At 36.6% G+C, this 19,811-nt stretch overlaps 2 protein-coding genes across 2 annotated transcripts in view; one reads left to right on the top strand and one right to left on the bottom strand.

The window, feature by feature from the left end:
- The window catches only part of LRRIQ1 (leucine rich repeats and IQ motif containing 1), a 271,088-nt gene that overhangs the window by 176,997 nt on the left and 74,280 nt on the right, over nt 1-19,811 (bottom strand). The window lies entirely within an intron of this gene.
- On the top strand, nt 614-19,758 carry TSPAN19 (tetraspanin 19). Its single transcript, XM_004280606.2, has 9 exons — nt 614-671; nt 6,553-6,645; nt 6,736-6,808; nt 8,495-8,619; nt 11,974-12,048; nt 15,222-15,332; nt 17,111-17,254; nt 18,193-18,276; nt 19,554-19,758. The coding sequence occupies exons 2-9, from the start codon at nt 6,565-6,567 to the stop codon at nt 19,620-19,622; spliced, it is 762 nt and encodes a 253-aa protein (XP_004280654.1). The 5' UTR covers nt 614-671; nt 6,553-6,564; the 3' UTR covers nt 19,623-19,758.

The raw sequence follows: 19,811 nt of genomic DNA, 5'->3' as shown, positions 1-19,811 counted from the left end.
TACATTTTTGTTTTGTAAAATAATTCTTCAATATCCGATGTGTATTTTACACCTACATCACATTTCAATTCGCACTCGCTGCATTTAAGCCCTCGATAGCCACCCCACCTGTAGCCGGTGGTTACAGGATAGGACAGGGCAGCCCGAGATGGATCCCATTGCAAACAGGCTACAGTAAACTACTTCAAGTTGACAATACACCACTTGGAGTTGGCTAAAGCTGCCAAAAATGGGAAATTTTAAGGAACTCCACCTTTCAACTGTAGTTCTTCAAGTTCCGAATGAACTACCACAAATCTTCAAAACTGAAAGGAGCCTCTCGCTCCACAGACTCGCTCAGCCACCCTCTGGGCGCGCGGTCCCCGCTTCGCCCTAAAGCCTGGCCGCCGCGGAGAGGGGCCCGGCTCCGCCTGCGCTCCCGCAACTCTGCCTCGCTTCCCCCTACACCAACCACGGCCTTGAGGGGTCTCGGCTCACCCAGCAGCAGCTAAAGCTTCGGCTTTGTTGGAAAACAGCGCCCGGAGCCTCCAAACAAAGAGTAACCACGGCAACTGCCAATCCCAAGGAAGATGGACCTTACCGGTGCCCCAGTAGGACAAACTATCTCTACTCGAAACCAGAACGAACGCTTCATCTCAGGAGCTGGATAAGGAATTTAAAATTCCTTTCAGGTACGTTTTAATATTTCAATAATTTTGGAAAGTATTTAATAAAAAAGGACACTTTGTTACAATTACCCAAGCAGAGGTAGCCTGACCTTTAAATTGTTTCTGACCTATCTATATTTATTATGTGCATCTAGTACATGTTGAGTTGCCCATGTGTAAATTGTACATTCCACAAAACCTTAACCCTGAATAGTGATTTGTGGGGACTGGAAGTATGGAAAAAATGCCAATAAATTGTTTGCCTTCCGTGACAACAGTTTCTTTTAAAAAAGAAAACAAATCAATCAATTATCACGCAATTATCAAAATCAGTTATGAAAAACTTCTAAGTGAATGGATGTGTGGGTGAGAAGTTTGAAAAATTATTTTCTGTAATATGTTTTACTGTAAAATATTGACGGTGACACACACTTTTAATATAAAACTTGAAGTTTAAGTATATATCATAATATTTAATGTTAACTTAAAAATTCATCAAAGTTTCTTTTTTGGGTGCACAGTGTACAAAATGTAAAATTTCATTTTAATTAATAACAGATATCCCTGATTTTAATTTTTTTGAAGTTTGCAAATGAAGCATTAAATTCCAAGGGGAAGTAGTTAAGCATAATTGTAGAAGATATCTGATATACAATAAGCTAAAAGCAAACAATTTCATTGAACCTTTGAAAGAAAATAGACTATATTTCCTGGTAACAACTGAATAATAAAATGTATTGTGTCAACTTAAGAATTAATAACATAGAGTGAGAAACCAGTAGACTTTTGATATTAAAAAAACACATTAGTTCCTCGTTTAAGAAAGATAATGATTTTCAAAAATAAACTACTTCTGGTTTCAGAATTAAATTTTGGGTATTTTCATTATTAAAGTCCATGCTCAAGTAACGTTTTTTCTTTTTCTAGTTTAGTTTTGTTGCTGATTTATAAACTATCAAACTCTTCATCTAAAATGCTCAGACTAACATTATGTTGAAATTCACATTAAAAACTCTTAAAATTTTGTTTGTAATTATGAAATTATTCATACTTTTCCCAAAGAATATCAAATCCATTAGTAATAAATTAATTTCTAAAACTAATTTTAAACAACTAATTTGAAGATATTGTCTGAATTGCTTTCCTTCTTAATGCTTACCTTGTCAAACAAATTGATAGCAAAAAAGAAAAACATTGGAAGTTCTTCTGAAGATAAATTAATCCGTGATGCATGTCTCTACAACTCATACTTTCAAGTTACTTATTAAAAAGAAAAAAAACCTACTCAGGTTAAAGGATTATGGACAAAGTAACATAATCCACTTTCGGCTATAATTTCTAGGAGGAGTGCAATTAAAGAGATTTTTGCTAAACGCTGCCTAGTTAAACAATAGTTTCAAGTTGAACTGATTTACAATCTATGACTATTTGCAAATTCTTAGCAAAGCACACATGATCCCTCACAATCTTTACTGAGTCTACTTCTCCAGCCTTATCTTTCATCTCCTGCCACTCTACCCACGCCCTTGTGCACTTCACTCTAAAGCCTGTGAACGCAGTGTTCCATCTGTCTTGAAAATTGCTGCCTCTACCCTGTGTTTGCCTGACTGGGACCCTCTTAGTCATCCTTCAAGGATTATCTCAAATTCATTGCCTTTCTGAAACTTCCCAGCTCCATTATTCCCAGTCCCCACACCCCCAACACAGTTCAGAGTTGGCCACAGGCTTTAATACTTGATTCCCTAACAGTTTGTCTTATTTATTCATTTTTTGTGTTCCCATCTCCTGGCACTGAGAAGGAACTTAAGAACAGTAATTTAGAGTATTATTTAACTAGTGAAAATGACACCTATGAATAGGTGAATTACTGTAAATTGTCCTTCCCTATAGCATTTATACTATTAAAAAATATCTCTGCTGTTGGACCATTTATTAACTAATCAGGAAATGAACCAAAGAAATACCATACCAGGACCTTATTTGAGTTAGGTAAAAAAATTCTTTGTCTATAGCAAAATAAAATACAAGTCTACCACACTACAAATATTTACTTAGGAACTGCACGAACTTGCATATCTTTGTGTAAGCAAATCTTCATTTTCATTGATGTTGTTTTTAGTATGTGGGGCTTGTGGCTGAAAAGATCACACGTGACCATCTCTTACCATTCTATGCAAACGTTGCTATAGGCTTCCTTGGCTCGTTGCTAAGACACCTTGTTTGTTGTGTTCTAACTCTTTAACTTGAACTGCTTGCTGTGGTCTGAACGATTGTATCCTTCAAAATTCACATGCTGAAGTCCTTACACCCAATATGATGGTGTTAGATATGGTACCTTTAAAAGGAGGTGATTAGTTTATGAGGGTGTATCCCTCATGAATGGAATTAGTGCTCTTAGGAAGAGATCCCACAGAGCTCCCTTTTGCCATGTGAGGATAAAAGAAGTCTGAAACTTTGCATCTTTATCTCAGACTTCCAGCTTCCAGAACTGTGAGAAATAAATTTATGTTGTTTATAGACTACCTAATCTGTGGTATTTTGTTATAGCAGCCCAAATGGACTAAAACCCTACTGTTTGAAGTTACCATGAACATCCTCCTTAACCAAGTCAGCTGACTTTGAGAGTACAGAATTCTCTTCCTTTTGACATCTGTTTCATGTAACATTATTTTAGAAATTTCTTCCTCAATTGGTTTCCATGAAATCATACTTTGCTTATTTTCTCGTTTCTTAAAGTCTGCTTTAAAAAAAAATCCAAATTCCTAATTATATCATTCTCTACAATCAAACCTCTGCTCATTTTTGTTGTTGTTTTTGTTGTTGTTTTGCGGTACGCGGGCCTCTCACTGTTGTGGCCTCTCCCGTTGTGGAGCACAGGCTCCGGGCGCGCAGGCTCAGCGGCCATGGCTCACGGGCCCAGCCGCTCTGCGGCATGTGGGATCTTCCCGGACCGGGGCACGAACCCATGTCCCCTGCATCAGCAGGCGGACTCTCAACCACTGCGCCACCAGGGAAGCCCCTCTGCTCATTTTTATCTATAGTTAATCGCTCATCTCTTTCATTTATTCCCAAGATATCAGCTCTCTATGGATGACTCCCAGTTCTGCATAGCTTATGCTCTCCACTTACCTGCACTCCATCTCCATTGCTTAACCACAAGGGTATCTTTTACCAATTCAAACCCAATTATTAAATATTAAATTTATGGAATTTATGAAATTTTTTCAAACAATTCCAGTGATTCTCACCATTCTTTTATTTTCCCATCGTAAAAAATCTTTCTGATCATCTTTGATTCTTTCTTGCTTGTAGTAAAGCATATTGAAATGTATCAAAACCCTCTTTTTCTCCCTCTAATTATCTTTTTACTGCCCTTTCCTATCTATCGGTCATTTTATTTGGCTTTTCCCACCCTAAATCACTTCTTTCCTTCATCTTGGGCACATAGTTACCTCTGCCTCCAACTGAGAATTGCCATGTGATTAATCGCTATGCGCCAATGGAATATGAGAAGAAGAGAAGTATGCAACTTCCACCTCACTTGCTTAAAAGATGCTCGCCTAAGTTTACTCATCCTCTTTCTTTCTGCTGACTGTAAAGGATTACACCTTGAGCAAATTTGGGAGCCATATATTGAACAGGCTGGAGAAAGTGCCATGTTCCTAAGATGATTTCCCAGTAGAGAACCCATTATCCATCTTGGACTGAGAGAGAATAAACTTCAGTTTAGTTTCGTATCTGGGTCCTTTGACAAAACATTTTAGCCTTGACTCAACCCTGCTAATTATTATCAAATCAACAGTCAATCCTCTGCCTTCAACATTTCACACCAGAATCACTGCAGAAATCTCACTCATTAGTCTTCTTTCTCTTTCTCATTCATAGAGAAACAGAGGCTAGGTCTTTGGGCTTAACTTCTCATTCAGACTGTAGAACGAGGATCACAGCTTTCTCATATGCTGCAGTAAATAGAATTGAAGCCAAAATGTAGATCTACAACATCTTGGAAAGAAACTGAAATAAAAATCAAGCAGTCTTTCCAACTGAGTGTCCCATCCAAATAATCCAGGAACTGGAGGAATCCAGGAATAAGACTAGAGGACAGAAACTGAAGAAACCAAATGATAGCGGGAGAGTTTGAAGCAGAGGGTGGAAGATAAAGCCTGGAGAGACTCCTGAAGCTGGGAAGAAGTACCTTGGAAATTTTTAGGAGGAATATGGCCTTGGATTGAAGTAGGGAGGGAAGTGCATGGATGCTAACCTACACATCTCTTACTTATCCACTTTCTAAGGCATCTTTCAGTTCAACAAATGGATTGGGTTTCTTCCTAACTAGGGGCAAACAGCTTCAGGTTAGTCCTACTAACTCTGCTTTTGTTACCAAACCAAACGTGGGTCTGCTCACCCACACGCAGTAAAGCCAATCTACTGACACCAGGTTGTGCTGAAGGAAAGTACGGCATTTATTGCAAGGTGCCAAGCAAGGAGAACAGGCAGCTCCTGCTCAAAAGACCCAAAGTCCCCCATGGCTTTCAGAGAAGGGGTTTTAAAGGCAGTATGAAGGAGACGGTTGCAGGGTGCGTGATCAGCTCGTGCACAGTTCTCTGCTCGGCTGGCATCAAGGTGAAGTTTCAAGCATCATCAACCTTCTGGTTTCAACCAGTCTAGGGTCTATGTTCTTATGTCAGCAGTTTTCATCTGGTGGGGGTCTGCTTCCTATAAAAACAACTTAGGAATGTGTGTCAGGCCTTTATCAGTGTCTTTCAGGGAACTGGGGGTTGGATGATTCTGCTATGTAGCAGATTTATAGTCTAAATTGTTACCAGTTCCCCAGCCCAACAGCTCTTCTTTGTTTCTACATCTTCACATTTCCCAATCACTAACTCTTGAGTCAGCCTTTTGAGACTCAAGGGAGGCCTGGGAGGCTAAAACAAAAGCCTTTTACTTCAAAGGACAGGGACACAAGGGCTTGTATACTGTTTCACTTTCACCAGGTCAATTATGTACTGCATGTATTGAAACATTGTAAACTACAATATTTTTTAAAATACTGAGCCAGCTAGAATTGAAACAACCAGGGAAAAAAGAAAACCCAGAAACATACCCAAGAAAATGTAAAACCTCCATATCTAATAGACCAAGCACCAAAACCGGTAAGTATTGATTTTTACATAAATGTTTTAGGAAAATTGGCTATCTGGAAAATAATTTTTATTTAAAACCACCTTAAATTAGTTCCCTTCCTTACACTGTATACCAAAGTAAATTGTAAGCTCATTAAATCATTTAATTCACCTATTCATTGATTCATTCATTCAATAAATATCTATTGCTATTGTACCCACCATGTGTTAGACTCGGGGTTGTAATGGTATACAAGATCTACTCTCTCCACTTAAAGACCTCAGAGTCTACATGGGAAGGAAGACAAGTAAAGATGAAAATAGGCAACAAATAGAGATTAGGGAAAGGCTTCCAAGGCTAGACCTCAGTGAGGAGTTAACATTATTCTGGGAAGAGTTAACATTATTCTGGGAAAGAGGAGGACAGTCAGATGTAAAGGAAAGGTTTCTAGCAAGGAGAACAAGGTGTGTTATGACTGTAAACAAAATAAAATATTTCATTTTCTGAAAACTGCAAGGAGTTCAGTAAGGCAGCTGTTGACATGTTCTAAAAATGCCCTCTTGGTCTCGACTGCCTGGCCAAAAAATGCAGATAAAGAAAGAAAGGTACAGTCTCAAGACATCTTCAGTATTTCCTTATATTCAGGAGAGCAAAGGGGAATGTTTTACTGACCGCTGGTATGAGAAGAAAAATGTGCAAATAAAGGATGTGAGTAGGCAGAATTATTTAAAGTTATTACTGTGGTGAGTGTTTATTGTAAAAGTTGTGTTTATCTTTTCAGAATCATCAGTATATGGGGAGAAAAAGGATGTTAAGGAAAAACAAAACATTAATTTTTAAATACTTTCTTAATCTCATTAATGGAGCTTTTTTGGTAAGTATCTTCATAATTATTTAGTAAAGAAAATGTGCATTTATATTGGCAATTAGTTCAAAAATAAGTATTGGCTATCTTTTTTTGTAGGTTCTTGGACTTTTACTCATGGGATTTGGTGCATGGCTTTTATTAGATAAAAATAATTTTTTCACAGCTTTGGGTATGTATCTATTTTCCTTTCTCTAAATCAAACAAGGAATTCAGTGTTAAACAATTGCATACATGATTTATTCAGCAGGTGGCAGTATTTCCCTAAAATTCATTAAGTACTGTCCAATTTTTCCTCAGAAAGTCTTTGCCAATTGTTCTAAAAGCACCTTATTAAATAATAAGACTTAAATCCAAGACCATAAAGGAGAGGGAATTTTGAGAGAGAGATCTAGGAACTTTGGGCAGGAGAGATGAGAGAAATGGAAGATTGCGGTTGTTCTGCTGACTCTGGGCTTTTACAGATCTATAGACTTGAAAGGATAATGGAGATCAAAATAGCTTCACTGCCCAAGTTAAATAATCTCTTTTAAAACTCAGTTACCATATCCTGTCACCATCACATGATTAGAAATAAAATATTCCCTATGGAAACAACTTAAATGTACATCAGTGGATGAATGGATAAAGAGATTTTATATAGATAGATAGATAGATAGATATAGACATATAAATATCTCTCTCTCTCTATATATATATATATATAGATATCATATCGTTAGGCACTATCCCATGAGCTGAGGATTCAGAAGTGTACAAGAAAGATAAAGGGCCTGTCCTCATGGAGTGTAATTCCAGTGAGGAAGACTAGAAAACAGCACATAGAATGTTCATAATTTGACCCCTGCAAACCTTCCCAGTCTCACCTGCCTGAAACTGTAAATGCCAGCAAGGCTGAGTTTCCTACACACACTGCACCATTCTGTGTCTTAGAATGCTTCCACCATTCCAACCTAGAGACTTCCAATTATAATTTAAAGCCTAAGCCCAGGTGTTACCTTCTCCAGTAATCTTGCATATCTTCACCTTCTCCCCCTACTAGATTAGGTGCTCTTATACCCAGTGGTGTGCTGATAAATGTCCTGGGATGGAGTCTCAGTTTATGGTATTTGCTGATTTCTGTGGTTTAAATAATCCCATGATGGCCAATTTCAAGGTGCCAGTGTGGACTGAGTTGGTTTACAGATTTTGTGAAAATTTAACAGTTGGCTTTTATGTGCCAGAACAATCTGGTTCCAGCACACCACAGCCCATTGCCTCTACTCTTCTCCCATAAAATCTAGGGCATATTTAATTTATTTATCTCCCTTTAAAAACAAATTGTTAAGCACTACATCTGTGCCATAGCACTAAGCATTTAACAGTTAGCCTGTTGACTATATAAATATATATAGTCTCTAGCACAGACAGTTCAGTCTAGATGGGGAGAGAATAAAATACAGTTTTAACGGGACCATATTAGCAATAAACTCAGGGTTTCAGACATGGGAAACTTAACCCACATGTGTTAAGTACTCAGAATATTTTTGATGAATGAATGAATGAATATAAAAATGTTTGGAGGTACATTAGACATAGAAGAATTCACCCTAGAAAAAGTCATCTTCTTTCATAGAAGACAATAAAGATAAGGTAAAGTTAAAGGGACCTTCTGAGATTGCAGAAATTCTCTATCATGTCATTAAAGGCAAAAAAAGTTGTTAAGAGCAAGTAAGAGGTGCCAGAATGAGGTTAAAAAAGAGAGAAACAGAATCCTAGTGGTTTGTTGACAGCTGCCTAGGAAACCTTGGGTTGCTGCATTCATTATTAAATAGAAAACAAATGTCACTTAATAATAGCTGTTTTGTGGATTCCACAGATGAAAATAATCACTTGATAGTATATGTTTTTCGAATTTTGATTGGAACTGGTTCTGCTACTGTTCTTCTTTGTCTCTTCGGTTATTTGGGAATTCACAGTGAAATCAGATGGCTTCTAATTCTGGTACGTATTTCATTTCAATAGCCTGAATCTGTATCTTTGATTTTCAGTGTTTGAGTCACACACGTGAGCAAGAATGATTTATGTCACTGTAACGCTGCAGTACAATGTGCTCTTGGGAATAAGGCCATGAAGTGCCCCCGCCCAAGAATCTTTTCTAGGTAGAATTTTCTTAGTGAGTTTCCTACGGACTAAATCTGGACCTCAACACTTACACACTTAGATATTAATTTTGAACACAGAGTCAATAAGAATCCATCTCCTAGGGTGAACTACAATTAACCAAACTTAAATCTGAAGACTAAAATCAGAATACAGTATGTTAAAGGCCACGAACAATGAAGTTTAGCAGGGAAAAGGAAACATGGCCTGTAGTCGGCATATTTTCTCCCTGTGGGTGTGCCATGTGGGAAGCTAACTTGTAACTGAGATCACAATTTATAATTTAACAAAAAGAAATACAACTGCTGAGAGAGCCAGACTCCGGCATCTGGCTAGCACACTGTCTCTCCGCAGGCATATAACATGAAAAGGTAAATTGTAATGAACGTGAGCCATTTATCATACGTGGGATAGGTATGGATCACAATCAGTGGATTCAGGTAAAATATAGCTTGTAACATTTTCTTTAAATCAAATTAGTTTTAATTCACAGGCACTTTCCTGTGAAGCAGATAGGAAATTCAAATGTATCCAACTGTGCCCTTCTTGCCAGGAAGAATGCAGAGATACTTAGCTCTTATGTAGTGCTGAAAGTCTGGGTGGTCACTTTGGATTCTGTTTATCAGTCTACACCAGTTACCATGAAAGCACTCACTTTCCCAGCTGATGTGGTCCCTTCAGGACTACATATTCTGCTGTTTGAATGGCCTAGGACAGCAAAGGCAGCGCTGTTCTTCATCCAGTATATACCAGTACAGGCATATCGGTGAAATTCTTTTGTGAAGGATTGGTAATTAACCATTACCTCAGTTCCTTTCCTGCAGTTCCCCTTCCCTGAGACCTGAGACATTCAACCCTGCCAAGGACACAGCAATTAAAGGAGTCATGCCTGACAGAGGAATTCGTTACTGCCTATTGTTAATAATTGCTGCCTATTATTATTTGAATATTACCCATGGCAGAGACATTTTAGGCAATACTGGAAACCACACCTTCATTTCCCTCTGGGTCTTGCCTCCTTACCATGGCAGTGCCAGGAAGCCAAGTGCTAGCCCCCATTGCTTTGAGAATCTGCAGACTCTAGGATCAGTCTCATAATCTTTTTAGTCTAAAAAAGACTTCACTCTCTCTTCTTACTCTCCTCAAAGGCACAACCTCTATTCTCAAATTTTATCTTTCTCTTCTCCCAGGGCCTATAACATAATTTTCTCATGGGGCTTCTGATTTTGGATATGGAAACCAGGACAGAAATGATTTGCAGGAAAATTTTAATTTTCTCCTTGCCACAAATTCCCATTTAGGTAAAGGAGACAGAGAGCCTGCTATTAATATAATGTTGTGGTTTGAGGATGGGAAAGGAAGGAGGCAACTTGAGGGAGAAAAACATAAACATCTTATAAGTTTCTGCCTCATGTAATTCAAGTATTAATGGACTGTGACTAAGAAAGCCTGACAGACCCCATCATAAGGAATATACATGCTACTAGGACCTGATAGCTTAGATCCTGAAGCCAAGATACCATTCTCCCTTCCGGACGGTCCATGGAAGAGTATTGCAACATTTTGTAATCATGACACTTTTGCTATTCTCCTCTGAATTTACCAATACTTTTTTGATGGACACACTTTTTCTTTAACCATGTTAATTCACATAGTCAAGCTATGGCCAAATCTTATATAGGCCTAAACACTATTCTCTGGCTTAAAGGTGATTTTGCATGCTCCTACTCTAGTCAAATAGATATTACTTTTGCATTTTAACTCCTTGGGACAATTTCACTTTCCTGTTAAAAGTTCTCCAGCAGTCTCTCACTGTGCTCTCTAAGTGCTAATAACATATAAATACACTGAATATTTCTTCTGTAAATATCTAACTGCTGTTAAAAAATAATTTTCAAAGGTAAAATCATGAATCACCTATATGAAACTGAGCATGTATCAGAGGCTTTATTTATATAATTAATTAATAGAGGAACCAGTAAGAAGTAACAACCAGTTTAAATAAGAATTAAGCTTGTGGAGATTTATATTCTCTATAGACTATTCATTAGCATTTTCATGAATAGTAATCATTTGCATTGCTATGGAAACTTTTGTATTACTATCAGAGTTGTATAAGTTAACTCTTTGCAGAGTTGAATAATAGTTTAGTCAAAGGTAATATTTCATACTCCCATGGAATCAGAAACCTGGGAGGGTCCACAGACAATAAGCAGCTTGCCATTGAAAAGAAACCCAGTGACTTTTTTAAAACAATTGTTTTGCGCAGTTTTCCCTTTATCTACCTGTCTTCACTACTATCCCTTGGCAGTGAAGATTAAGTAAGGTGTTGTGTGTAGAAGTATTAAAAATCTAAACTTCTAAATGGATCTAAAGACCATATTTTTGTCTCTGAAAATAGGAAATATATTTGTCAAGTAAGCAATTTTAATGGACTATTTTAAAGTACTAAATGTTTAAAATAGGTGAAACTAAGAATACTAACAGTAAATCATCCTTGCTTATACTGATATTTTAGTTAGTAAAATATTCAGACTGCTAACTTTTAAAATTATTTTGAATTCTAGATAATATGTATCACTATTCACTGCTATGATGAAGAAGATTGCAGTGGCCATATGTTTAAAAAAAAGAAAATAGTCAAATAATGTGAAAATCATTTTCTTTGGCTTTGGATAGAAGTATTTTCAGTTTTCAAAGAAATAGTCCAAATGTGCATACAGATTAACTTTACTATTGCCGTTGCCTTTGTTACTTTCTCATTATTTTTATTGTTGTTGCTGTTGTTACTTTGTGCATGATGGAATAGTTTACATGGTAGGTCACAATTTAGTGAGTTCTCCACTGGTAGCAGAATGGTGTAAGTGGAGGTCTAGATATTTAAGTTCCCCTCTATGACAGTTTTAGATCTGAATGAAGAAGGTATCATCATCAACTCCATTAGACCAAGTAGTCTGTTAGGGTTCTCATGAAGCACTATCACTTCTTTCTATCTTACTCTTATCCAAATGTTCACTGATTTTTTTCTTTGCCTTTTGTTTCAATAATTTCACTCATGTATGAGAACAGGAAACTTCAGCAATACCTATGTATTTTAAGACTGTACATTTCATGTGATGTGCATTTTCCCATCATTGTAGCATCTAAAAATATATTAGGAGCATAGTTCTCATTTCTGTGTTTCTTTTGTTTTAGTATGCAGTACTGTTAATGTGGGCCTTTGGTGTTCAAGTTGTACTTTCAGCACTCATCTTCACAAAGAAAGAGGAGGTATGGAAACATCATCCTTTTATTTGAAAAATAAAGAAAAGCAGATACTTTAGATTATTGAGACCTAAACCTATATTAAAAGCTAAAGGTAAATGTCTTTGGGGGAAAAAAAGGATTCAATGGAAGTACTAGAATTCCATATAGGAAGGGGACAGGGGTCAGATTGGAATGGTGGGCTAGGAGAACTTGTCTTTAACTCTGTCTGCAGAAGATTGAGAATGTTGTAAATAACAAAGAATGTGGGGGAAGAGGAGATGATGCTTATTGTGGGATATCCAAAATTGGCCCCCCAGCCAACCCTGGCTGCCACTACTGACTCCATCACTGTACTATATTCTATTTTTGTAAAGAAATACCTTTAGATTTGTACAAATTTTAAATTTAGCAATTTCATTTAAATAAGATTATTGAATAATTCATATATTTTGTACAGGTATGGTCATGAGTGATACAGTTAACTAGAACAAGATTTATATTTTTCAAGTCAAGTTCAAAAAAGCACATAATAAATTACCTGAAAAACCTTTTTGGTAGCAAAACTTACCTATTACAGCCTACAGACTTTTAATTCTTTAAGAAATGTCAGTGTTTCAGTACAGTCAAGGTCTGACTTTGTCTCATAGGAGACTCTCCTGTAGCAATAAGAGCATGGACTTGAAGTCATACAGATCGGCATGTGACTAGATAACAACAAGCCATTTAACATCCCTGAACCTATGTCTTCATCTACCTACCTTATAGAGTTATCATTAACTGATGATTATAAAGTTCCTGTTATAGAGTAGCTATTTGGGAGCTCTCTACCTTCCCTCAATTGATTTTGAAGGAGAACCTGATTAATTTCTAGGCTTCCTAGCCTTCAGATTCTTTCTATATATCAACTCCTAATTAATGGCCAAACCTCGACAAAATCTTTCCTATACAACACCATTGCCCTCCAATTTCATTTGCTCTCTTGTGCTTGGCATCTATCCTGGATATCTAATTATCTAGGGCCTGTTGTTAATGGTTTGGCATTTGGAGCTAAAATTTCTTCTTTCCATATCCAAAATGTGTGTGTGTGTGTGTGTGTGTGTGTGTGCGCACACACTCAAGTGAGTCCTATAAAGCTGTTTTGGTGGCACAGCACCAGATCCCAACCCATCAGCCTCTAACTTTTGGACCTGGTGATGGAACCTGAATATCACACTTAAGGACCCTTAGCACATGAATATAGTTAATCAGTGGCACCCATATTTATTTAAGTATTATTCACATACTCCTCTCTACCTATTTTAAGAATAAGAACTATCATTTACTAATAACTACCATGTGCCAGAGACTGTGATAAGCACTTTACTGGCACTATATTATTGATCCTCACAACAACTCCTAGAGATGCATTGTAAATCCTTCTTTCTAGGACAGGAAACTGAGGCTTTGAAAGGAGAACATACATGCTAAAATGTATCATAGCCAAATGAAGGAGTCTGCACTCTAACCTTATTAACTGATCCCAGAAATGACAGCTTTGTTTACATCACTTGCTTTCTACATTCAGACTGGACTGAGTTCTCATGAGCCTCTAAATAGTTTATGTCATTTACAGTGCCTAACTCAGTGTTGGAGATGCACTAGGTCTTCATGGGTTGTTTGTCATACTGAATATGTGTGAGGGAATTTTACTTATATAGTAGTCACCTAGATTATATATGAAAATCATTTTTACTCTTATGTACTAAGGTGTGATTCATATGCACTCTGAATCTCCCAAGTAATGCTTTAGCAGATAAGTAAGGACATAAGTCTGCCCCCTCTCCACAAAAATATAAAATGGAAAAACATCATTTTCTATTCTAAATAAAAATTAACTTAGGGAATATGTTAAATTGATCACTTATAGATCTAAATAACATGTTATTTTATTCCAATCTTCTTAAATGTATTAAAGCATAGATATGTAAGTGGGTAAAAGTTTAACTTGTACAGATGTCTTAATTATTGTAGTATTCCCACCAGTTATTTAGTTTTCACTATTAAAGAACAGCATATTACAATGAGAAATTATTAGACTAGGATCCAAATGAATTATATTTAGAAGTCTCAGCTCCTCTTCTTTATTCATGTAAACAAAGCAAATAATCATATTCTCTGAGTATCTATATCCGTGTTCATAAAATACAAATAATATCTGGCCTTTCTACCATTTTTGGGGGGGCCTCACCGTGCAGCATGCGGGATCCTAGTTCCCTGACCACAGATCAAACCCTTGCCCCTGCAGTGGAAGTGCAGAGTCCTAACCACTAGACCTCCAGGGAAGTCCCTGGCCTTTCTACCTTTTGCTATTTTACAGGACCAAGTTAGGAATTAGTTATGAAAGTCATATAAACTTCTAAATGCTTAAGAAATTTCCTACTAAAAACTACCTTTGCAAAATCTAGATTTCAAAATAGCAGTTTTCCTCCAAACTTTCACATGATTGTTTTTGTTTTAGCATTGTGAAAAGACTTTTTTTAATTAAAAATCATAATTCTTGTAAAAATATACAATAGACACAGGTCAATAATTTTATTTAACATCTTGTTTAATGCAGGAACCAGTTAAGATATAAAAACCAATTCAAAGGAGAGTCCGAAGAGAAGACACTACAAAACCGAAACAAAACAGGCTTGGAAAGGGGACAGATCCGATTCCATCCCCACCAGGAAAAATTCATCTGCATTTCTCTGACAAAGAATCATTTGCCTAACTACAGTTTTCTACAACTTACAAAGTTGTAAGATAAATTAAAAACTAGGAAACGTACAGACTCGTAGAAACAGAGGACCCTGAAGGTGTACTAGAGAAAGCCTAGTTTTCATTGAAAAGATCCTCAGCCATTTTTTTTGGTCCATTTAAAAGCCTTTCACAATTTTTCCTGAGGGTGTAAAAAGAAATGTAGAACCCTTCGACATTCAGGAGAACAGCACATAACTTTCTCCCTAATCAGAAACCAAGTCTAATGTAGTCTTCCTATAGATCACAGTGTGAAAGACCAAAGGCCTCCACACTCACTGATTGCTAAAAATAGTTATAAGGAAGAAAAAAACACCTAGAAATAATTAGAAAACAACAAACTGACTTTGAATACTTTTTATGAGGAACCATAAGGAAAGTTTCTATCAAATTTTCACTTTTAATAAAATTTTCAACAGGTTCACCAAATATGGCATGATAAAATTGATTTAGTCATTTCTGAGTATGGATCTAAGGACTTGCCTGAAGACATACCCAAGTGGACGATTCTAAATGCCTTGCAGAAAACAGTAAGATGAAATTAGCGTAAAACTAAAAATTAGACGCCAAAGGTGACCGCCGCTGAGAAATGGGGAGAGAAGGAAGAACAGGGAATGGGGCACAGGAATTAGAGGCTCTTGTATTTCATCTAAACCAACAGGGTGGGATAGGATTGTCTCAACTTAAGATCTTGAGTTTTATCTTTCTTTTGTAATGTGTATCTCCTTTTCTGGGTTAATTGATGTGCATTTTAACCTGAATTCATGTGTAAAAGTGTTGGAAGTCTACTGCCAAGTGGAATAATCTACCCTGTCGCCCCCATGGGGAGATAGGGTCTAAGCACAGCCCCTGCTGGCAGCATAGTATCCCGGTGGTTACCATTTGAACCTGAACATCAGGTTTGCCACGCAGTAACTTTGTGATGCTGGATAAGAAACCTTCTTTTTTTTTTTCTGCGGTACGCGGGCCTCTCGCTGCCACGGCCCCTCCCGCCACGGAGCACAGGCTCCAGACGCGCAGGCCCAGTGGCCATGGCTCACGGGCCCATCCACTCCGCGGCATGTGGGATCTTCCCGGACCGGGTCACGAACCCGCGTCCCCCGCATCGGCAGGCGGACTCCCAACCACTGGGCCACCAGGGAAGCCCAAGAAACCTTCTTAACTTCACGTACCATATTAACAAAATAGATAGGCAGAATGACCCCTACCTCTGGTTGTTAAGAATAAAGGAAGTAATGTAGGGAATATAGAGAAAGGCTTGGATCTGGGACATAGTAAGCAACTAATACTTGTTAGCTAATGTTGTTAGCATTATTATTTTCACAGTTCAGATTTTTCTCGGCAAGGTAAGGGAGTGTGTGTAGTCAGCCAAATTGTTTACAAGAGTAGATCAGCATGGGAACATAGTAACTGCTTTACACCAAAAAAAAAAAAAAAAAAAAAAGCAAACATTTAATAGCACCAGGCCCTTTTACAGGTGCTTTTCATATATTAACTCATTTAGTCCTCCCAACCCAATGAGTTAAGAACCGTTATCTTCGTTTTATAGATGAAGGTCAGAGAAATTCAGTAACTTAGCCAGTATCACTTGGCTAATAAGTGGCAGAGCCAAGATTCAATCCCAGACAATCTAGCACTAGATTTTGTACTCAGCTACTACACCAGAGCCTCACATAAGCATAGTTATTATTTTTAGTATATTTAATAACAGAAATGCTTTTTAGGAAAATTTAAATGTATTATAAATGATTTTATTCATCTTATGTTTTTCACTGATGTATGTGATCTGAACATGTATTGCATTTTCAGATTGCATTATGACTGATAGCAGGGTATCAAATCTTAGGAAGGTTTGATACCCTAAGAAAGTAGTAATAACCTTGAGTCTTTATGTATATTTAACACATATGGCAGCACATGTTGGATAAATTATAAAGAAAACTGTTATAGTTAAGAGAAGGTGTGGCTAAGGTGATTCTCTCTTCTGTTCTGGATCTAAACATGGTTTAGTAAATCAAGTATATCTTTCATCCTGAGCTTCTATAAGGTAAATTCAGATATAACAATTTCATTCATACATAGCCCACTTATATGAGTAGAGATCTTTAGCTCTGGTTAACATCAACCATAGCAGCAACAAGGTAATGGATTAAACAAACAAAAATATACTTATTGTTTTAATTCACTACATTTGAATGGAGAATAAATTAATAAATTTATCACAAAACCACTTTAATATGCATAGGAGTCATATAATTAACTGCATTTTCAATATTTTATAGTAAAATTTATAGAATCTTTTTTCTAGTTACAGTGTTGTGGCCAAAACAATTACACAGATTGGATGAAGAATAAGAATAAAGAAAATTCAGAACAGGTGCCATGTTCTTGCACAAATTCTACATTAAGAAAGTGGTTTTGTGATGAGCCACTGAATGCAACTTACCTAGAGGTAAATGTAAGTTAAGGCTTCTCCAAGTGTTTATGGTACCTTTTTTTTTGCAAGTCATTTTAGAAATCTGAGCAATTTTTTATATTAAAAACAATGTCATTCATGGTTATTAGGTTCTTAAGCAACTTAACTAAAATGAAACCACAGCAAGGTGAATTGTATTATTTGTTATATAACAAATTAATTAAACTTGCTGGAGTATGTGATATAAGTTCTCCTAGAACTTGGGATACCATCAACTTTCTCCTCAACCATCCTTTGATGAAAGAGGCACTTTTGACAAATCTCTGTTGTGTAGGATTGGTAAAGGAGCTGCAATAGCAGAAGTAAAGAGGCATGAGGTTTGGCAAAAACTGAGGGAGGAAACCCCAGCAGTGACAAAAATGGTGTTTAGGTAAAGGCGGCAGAAGCAAGAGTAGAAGTTCATCTGTAGCAACTGCTATTTACAGATACAGAATATTGATAAACTAGGGATTTCCATCCCAAGAACTTCTTATTCTTTTGTAGTTTATATACTGATGTTATTCTATTTTTAAGATGTATCTTTCAATAACATAATTCATTCATAGATAAATGGAGTATTATGTTTCTTAAAAGATTCTCCTATTTGGGAAGTATCACTTTAGGCAGTAGTATGCTGAATTATAGTAGCGTGTAGAAAATCAAATCCCTCTCAAAACTAAATTTCTGATTTCAACTACATGACAACATCTTAGCAACTTTAAAAGTAGCAACCGAGGTGTCCTGCAATTATATGAAGCTTTCTGGGCTAGTAAGTCCAGTCTCCAGTTAGACATTGACTTGCTTTTTAGACTTTGGTAAATTACTAATCTCTGTGTCTCTTCTTCTTTGTAATAGAATTATGTATAAAAACACTTCCAAAAAAAAAAAACAACATTTCCATCTCCAAGTCAGCCTAAGTAAGTTCTTTTCCTTAGGGTTGTGAAAATAAAATCAACACATGGTATCATACTAATGCTTTAACATTAATTGGAATTAACTTTGGACTTTTGGCTTCAGAGGTAAGCTTTTGTTTATATGTTTAAAGATAAAAAATTTAAGTATAAACTATATAGGATAAACTGTAGAACAACCCGGTGGAGACCTAATCAGATAAATTAATCCAATAGGAGCCAGGACACTGAGACTGTTCACACCCAGGAGAGGAATAGGTCCCAACTGGAGGTGATATCCCTAAGTCAGCCTGGGTGGAGTCTGTTAATAAGTTATCATCCTGGGAGGTGGTGATTTCATTGCTTTGTGATTTTTTTAGAAATATCAATACTTCATATCTCGGCAGTGAGAGGACCATGTTTGGCAGTCTGCAAGCTGGCAAATTTCTTAAATCTAGGCTGATGTTTGACATTAGTAAATCTATTCACTCAAATACTCATTTGTTCATTGCCTCAATCATTCATTCAATAAATTTGGAGGGGGGGGAGAACATCTACTGTGTGTCAGGTACTGTACTAGATGTTAGAGATACAATGGGAAGCCAAATCTACATATTCCTTGACCTCCAGGGTGCCAACTGCAGAATCAAGGTTCAGAAGTAGTATTTCATTCTCCAGTTTCAGTGAAGACTGATGAAAGCTAGTGAAGGCTATGGATTCAAAGAAACTGTGAGAGTGGATAGATTATTACTGTGTAGACTAAAAGGTTGGAATAAATATGTAATGTGTGGTTTGGCCAAAATAGGATACCAAATTTAATTTTATGTTGATCCACAAAGGCACTGACCTAAAGTTCCATAAATTCTCTTCAGCTGGTAACAGTGTTAGTCTCGGGATAGTGGTAAACAAGACATTTTTATAAGCACCGATATCATTCTTTTTAAATGTTTATTCTCTATTCATGCTGAGGTATTTAAGGCAAGACTGAATGGGGGATATTATCTGTGCTCCATTTTATCATCTACCCTTTGCAGACCACCTTTCATGATCCTGTAACAAAAGGAGGGAGTTTTGTAGGAGTGATGACAAAGTTAGAAAGATGATGAACACAAAACATCAGCAGTTCATCAAGGCATCTAGCCCAATGATAGCCCATGTAATTAAAACTGAGCAGTCTATTCCTTAGCCCCCTCTATAAATGAACTTGGTGACAGCTGGGTTACCCTACAAGACTCATTCTGCAGACTTCTTATCCACAACCATATGTACCTTACTCTGAAATTTTCTTATTCTCCTTGATCCCTTTTCCATTTACAGAATACATTTTGGTGATCATATAGTATTAACTTTACAAATTATTCTTATTGATTACATTTTGATCTCTTATTGTTTCCTTTTTTTTCCAGGTTTTGCAATTCTCATTAACCGTTTCCTTCTTTAGACACATCAAGAATAGAATATATGCAGAAAAGTGATCTTTAGATTTTAATTTGTCCAGAAGAAACCAGTTAATTCTCAAAATAATCACGTTGTATTCTTCTAGTCCAAAAAATAAAAAAGTTTTGAATTATATTCATTAAGTTTAAGATTTATTCAAGTCATTGATTATATGTAACACAGAATTATTGGATATTTTAATGAATCAGCCCATGAAATTTTTATTA

This window comes from Orcinus orca, chromosome 11 (assembly GCF_937001465.1).
Source record: "Orcinus orca chromosome 11, mOrcOrc1.1, whole genome shotgun sequence".
Lineage (NCBI taxonomy): Eukaryota > Metazoa > Chordata > Mammalia > Artiodactyla > Delphinidae > Orcinus > Orcinus orca.
Note: the sequence above shows the minus strand (reverse complement) of the source record. Positions and strands in the feature narration are given on the sequence as shown.

Bases quoted from the DNA above. Each gene is read 5' to 3' on its own strand.
- TSPAN19 (XM_004280606.2), top strand. From the start codon at position 6,565: ATGGGGAGAAAAAGGATGTTAAGGAAAAACAAAACATTAATTTTTAAA. The intron at 12,049-15,221 runs GTATGGAAACAT...AATTTTCAACAG, and splicing joins TCTTCACAAAGAAAGAGGAG to GTTCACCAAATATGGCATGA. The intron at 18,277-19,553 runs GTAAGCTTTTGT...TTTTTTTTCCAG, and splicing joins TTGGACTTTTGGCTTCAGAG to GTTTTGCAATTCTCATTAAC.